At 43.9% G+C, this 6,000-nt stretch overlaps 1 protein-coding gene across 12 annotated transcripts in view; it reads left to right on the top strand.

The window, feature by feature from the left end:
• Foxp1 (forkhead box P1) overlaps positions 1-6,000 on the top strand; it is a 504,713-nt gene that overhangs the window by 462,260 nt on the left and 36,453 nt on the right. For all 12 annotated transcript variants that reach the window (XM_076940180.1, XM_076940181.1, XM_076940173.1 and 9 more), the window contains one exon: positions 1,188-1,275. In XM_076940180.1, coding sequence (XP_076796295.1) covers positions 1,188-1,275 — 88 coding nt within the window. The remainder of the gene's footprint in view (positions 1-1,187; positions 1,276-6,000) is intronic.

Genomic DNA, 6,000 nt, shown 5'->3' with positions numbered 1-6,000 from the left:
AGGGTAAAAGTCGTAACTACTGTTAGAATACAGATTATAACTGTATTGCAAATGTTCCTAAATAAAGGACATTCCCTGACAACCAAATGGAGCTTGGCTTTTCACCTCATTAAGTCAAAAGGTAGACATTTGACATGGATATTTTGGGGGGAATTAAAAAAAAAAAAAAAAAAAAACGCTTTCTTATTGCTGTTATCAAAGTTGTTTTTTTTTTTTTTAAAAAAAATCTTAAATCCAAATTGTATTTTGGCCTAAATTTCATGATAGTCCTGTTAGTAGAATTTAAGGGACATTCATTTTTATTCATTCTCTCTCTCTCCCTCTCCTTCTCCCTTTCTCCCTCTCCCTCCCTCTCCCTCTCTCTCCCTCTCCCTCCCTCCTCCCCCCTTCTCCCCCTAATGAGAAAGGATTGAGTAACTCGGGTCCATGAATTTTTATTTTTGAGATTTTAGGCAGTGATTCAGCCCTCTGATTACCAGAGTTCCTGCATATGTTAGAACTGATTGAAATTTTACTGTTAGCCTTTTCCCTGTTGGAAAGTCTAATAAATACTGAAAGGACCACAAGACAAGCATACTCAGCATGAGGCCAGAATCATCCGTGGCCCAGGGAGTGAAACCCTTGACAATCAGGGCACTGGGCAGCGTTGCCCTGAGTCACTGTGTGTGTCTCCCTGCCTGGTACAGAATCTGCACGTGTGGGTTCTGGTTTCACGTGTCTGCTCTGGCTTTTCCCTCTTTCACCGTCTCTTCTTTTCACACAAATGTGACACATTGTCAGCGTAAGGACATGGCATTCCGGAAAACCAGTATTCTTTTGGCCAAGCGATTCCGTTCAGACCCTTACAAATGTCTGAAGCACCCAGAAGGCCTTGCCTTGGATCCACCCACTGACATGATCTTGAAACACTGCCCTGACTTAATCTCTGCTTTCAGATTTATGAGTCAATGGTTCCCTCCAGATACCCAGCACAGCATCTCTTTGTGGTGATAACCGTGTGTCCAGTTCTGTGGGATGATGGTGGTATGAACAGGTGGGAGAGGTGAGCGAGGCCCAGCCACCCCCTCCTACACGGGTGTCCCCCCGCAACGAGACCCGCTGCTCGTGCATAATCATCCTGGTAACTTGTATCTTTCGTTTTTTTTGTTTCTCCATTTCACTTACCGGTTTTCTATGTATTGTTGCAGACATCTCAACAGTGAGCATGCGCTGGACGATAGAAGCACAGCTCAATGTAGAGTACAAATGCAGGTTGTACAGCAGTTAGAGCTACAGGTAAAGCCACATTTATTTCTAATATTACTTCAGTATTCCTTGGCTCCCACCTCTCTGCAGCATTCTGTAATGACTTCCCATGTGCTCATTCTCTGATGGAAACCCCACAGCCTGTTGTCCGTTTGATCTTACTACTGTGCCCTGTTTTTTTTTTTTTTTGTTTTGTTTTGTTTTTTGTTTTTTTTAATTATTATCCGGGGAAGCTCAGCCTCTGTGCACTCTTTGGGATTGGCGCTCACAGCTCTCTAGGCTCTAAGCAGCATTGTGTGTGCTGCCAGGTGTGAGTTGCCACCCTGAGCCCTTCCTCCTTCCCTCCCTCCTGTCTCCTCTTCCATCTTCCTTCATTCCTCTCTCCCTTCATGTCTCAATCTCCTCATCTTTTCTCTCTTTCTCTTGCTGTCTCTGCCATCTCTTGTCCGTCCCACTTTCTGGTCATCTGTTATTGCTGTGCGTCCCAGAACTTGCTATTGGTATTGAAGTAGAGGTAAGGGGAGCGAGTCTGAGGGAACATGAGTGGGAGCGGACAGAAGATGAGTGTGTGAGGTTGAGATGGGCGAGTGAACACGTAGACACATGTGCTCCTGAGCCACATGGAAGCTATGTGAGCATTCATTCCGTTTGGCGTTGGTCCCTTTTGTCTCTCTCCTATCCCTGAGAATAATTGGGTTCACTATATATTTCAAGTACATAAGCACATATTAATATATGATGCATATGATGTATGTATGTTTGCTGTGTCTGCAGCATGGTTTGGGGAAGTGATCTGGGCTATGTTGAATGTATCTCATGACTGGAGAGTAAACGTGTGCAGCTCCCCTTTGAGGGAGCTGGGGACATTTTAAATGTGTGTTCGACTTGTAGGTGGAACTTGTGGATGCACCTCCATATTTTAATAGTAATCCCCCCCCCTTTTGGTGTAATTAATCGAAAATTAGTTTCTGAAAGTAAAAATTGGGTCAGAAATGGAGATTATGAAAATGTACAGTTGCAAAAGCCTGACCCCGCAAACCCCATTTATGCAACCGAGGTCCAGGACACTTTTGAGTGGTTGATGACTCAGGACGCGTCTTCCCCTGGCTGGGCCAGTGTAGGCAAGAGGTTAGCCGGCGAGGGGAGGTTCAAACAATGTTGTACATTATATTGGTACCAGCCATGGAAAAGCTATTTTGTATGCAAGGCAGCAATGCCGAGATATATGGAGAGCCCTAGGCTAAGTACAGAAGATAATTACATTTGGAGTTTTACTGAGTTAAGTCATTTACAGCTTCAAATAGTTGCAGAGAAAAATCAGCCCAAACACACTTAAACTTTTTGTTGTGACTTTTCAGGACAGAAAGAATTAAAAAAAAAAAAAAATTAGCTGTCTTATATGAGAAACTAAAATTCTGCTACAGTACTTTTTTTCATGAGTTATTTTCTTGAGCTTGTTAATATTTTCCATTCAGACAGCAAATATAAACTTAAATAAATAAGATAAATAGTGAGATGTTTGTACAAGCTTAGAACATACTATAAAACCAGTTTTCAGAAGCATATTTAACTTGAGCATATCTGTAGAGAAGAAAAGCAGGTAGGATTAACCCACTCCCCACATCTATTTAAAAGTCAGACTTTGCAAATGTGGATTCCACTGAATAAGATACCTTATGGCCTGAATGTCTATATGTTTATTGGCGGTGGTATTTTCAAAATGATGTGTGCCTCTGGATTGATTTATGTGCTATGAGATTAAGTTCCTATGACAGGCATAAATAAGTTGTTGGAGTTGTCACAGTTTGCCCAGGTAGGTCTTCTTGTCTGTGTCCTTGATCTGGAGCCACCGTTGGTTATTAGAAAACTGGGAATATACCTTATCAGTTGTTACACACTCTCCACCGAGAATGGTGGGAGAAGGGGCAGAGTGGCCCATTAGTCAGCCAGGCTGTTATCTCCTGGCAGCTCCTCTGATGATTTTGGGTAGGCGTGGCCTAGGACTAGAAATGGATTAAAGGAACACTGGGCTGTTCGCAGGTTTCATGTGCTCTGCGATTGCAGCCTTCAGCCTTGATCAAACCAAAGGCAGCCTTTTCAGTGGGTGGTAGACACAAAGCTGATCTGGCTGGAAGTCAGCCAAGTTGTATAGCTACCTGGGATGTCACCACGTTTTGACTGAGTGTTGCTTTCAGGGAGAAGAGACAAGGTGGACAGGACAGTCCTCAGGGTCCCATTTCTTCTTGGCTTAAGAGTGTTAATATATGTGGTGCATGGTGCTTCCTTAGGAATTAGCACACTGTTGACATCAAGCATGACCTCATAGTCTGAGAGAGGTGCTTAAGTGGTGGTGGGGCCGGGGGGAGAGACTTTCCACGAGAGGTGAAAAAAATCACGTTATTGTTTGTACTTTGCGTTATACTGAGACACAGACAGGCCAAAGCCCATTCCCTGATAACCTGCAATTGTTTGTACTCCATGGAGACAGAAGCTGGTGACTGTACCAGAAGCCCCACGGGCTACAAAGTTGACAACATTTACTACACTAATAGAAGTTTGCCAAACAACCTCTGGTAAGGGGGATGAGAAATGTCCCTTATATTAAATATGTCACTCGTCCCCCAGGGTTCCTGGCTGTCTCCAGTTCTGCCTACCCCTCCATATGCCTCCTCAGCCATAATGTGTAAAAACCTTCAGCTCCACATTAGTCAGGCTAGTGTCCCAGCAGCTTCATAAGACAAGCATTTGCCCACCTTTGATTGGGGGATTTGTCTCCTTACAGAGTACAGCCCTCTTTGGAGGCTCTGTGAAGGATGGTAATGGTTAGAAGTGGGTAAAGCTGCCCTCCTGTTTCTTATATTCTACAAGGAAAATTGAACTATAAAATAGATGACAAGTGGGAAGCCAGACAATGGCTTGGCAGTTAAGAGCTCTTAATGGCTCTTGTAAAGGACAGAGATTTCCCAGTATCCACGTGATGGCTCACAACTGTCTGGGACTCCAGTTGCAGAGGATCTGACACATTTCTCTAGCTTTGTAGGCACCTGCACAGTTACAGTGTACATAAACTCATATGCCACACATACATATACATAAATTATAAATAAAATAAATAAATCTTCCAAAACCATGGACAAGCTGGGCCGGTGGTACATAACTTTAATGCCAGCACTCAGGAGACAGAAGCAGCTGGATCTTTGGGAGTTCAAAGCCAGCCCAGTGTACATAGAGTTCCAGGCTAGCCAGGGATAGGTAGCAATACCCTGTCTCAAATAAAAAACAAACAAACAACAACAAAATACCTCATAGATGACAAGCTGGACCACCACTGGCTAGCTAGTTGACCTGGGTTCTTCACAGAACAGAAATCTACTCAAAAGAACATTCCAGTGTTAGAAAGGGTCCAGCCAAAACTAGATTAGTTTTGATCATTTGCTCAGACAATCAAAACATGAGAATAGTTCCTAGTCTGACTTGTTTCTGTGGTGCTGAGGATTGAATCTAGCCAGCTAGTCAGCTCTTCTGCCACTGAGCTGCACTCCCAGCTTGAGTTAGCCCTGAGAATTCACAGCAGTCCTGTGGACTAGATGAGAGAGAGAGTTTACATTGCAAGCTTAGCAACTTTAGGAGCTTCGGGGACACTGAGCAATGCATTTAAAGCTAGATTCCTTGTCTGCTACCCACTTAGATAAATTTCAGTATTTCCATATTTTTTGTTGGCATTGCATATATCTATGTTGTAAACGTGCTATTATTTTTTCCCCGTTTTTGATTCAAGGGATAAGTTGTCACTATATAGTCCCAGCTGGCCTTGAACTCACTGCAGGCTGATTGCCTCAACCTCTTGAGTATTGGGATTACAAGCATGCCTCACCACACTCAGCCTGAGAGTGTCCACTTTAATGTACTTAACTACAGATCACGATACCCATACAAACCACAGCAGTGGGGGCAGGCAGGGACCTGTAAGAATACTTGGGGGAGACAGACTTGAACGCAGACAGCTTCTCTGTTGCTGTTCCCTCTACATGTGGTCTCCCATTCTCAACCACAGGCTGGGGTAGCACCTAATCTGGAAGAGATATCCTGCACAGCACTGGTCCAAGGAATTGCTTCTTTTCACTTAAGGCATTTCTTTCCCAGTCCAGGGAATTCCTGAACATCTTAGTTTCTCAAAGTTAATTATAAAATTGCTAGTTATTAAGGTGTAAACTGGAGAAATATTTGTAGCACCGTGGCAGAGAACAGTTACAGTTTGAACAATTCCAAAAAAGTGATGCTATATTTCCATAGCCTGCTGCTTAACCCACCAGCCTTGTGTTAGGAGAGGTAGAGGCCACTCATTTGTCCCTCTCTTACATGGGCTCACACTGGATCTTAGCATGGTCATGCGTGACAGTTCCTATCTTAATCCAGAGGATAATAAAGACTATATACACTAGGTAGATCAGTCAAATCCAAGGAATTGAAGCTGGCAGAGGCCACTTGAGTGCCGTCCTGTGTACCTAAGAATACCCCAGCCCATATTGTCACCCAGAACAGATCCTTGGGTCTCTGGTCCACCACGGTTAGCCTAGAGAGATAAGGGCTGCCAATGTTTCCCTCCTTGGACCATGACTGCAGTTCTCTACTGCAGACTCTCTTACCAGCACTGGACATGAGAGCTTCCCTGTATCCATGCAGGTATAGTATGACTGGATTCACAAAGCCAGTGTATCCACCAACATATCACTTGCCAAGCAGGAGAGGTGTGCA

Source organism: Arvicanthis niloticus, chromosome 9 (genome assembly GCF_011762505.2).
Source record: "Arvicanthis niloticus isolate mArvNil1 chromosome 9, mArvNil1.pat.X, whole genome shotgun sequence".
In the NCBI taxonomy this organism is placed as follows: domain Eukaryota; kingdom Metazoa; phylum Chordata; class Mammalia; order Rodentia; family Muridae; genus Arvicanthis; species Arvicanthis niloticus.
The sequence above is the reverse complement of the archived record's forward strand: the minus strand, read 5'-3'. Positions and strand labels throughout refer to the sequence as shown.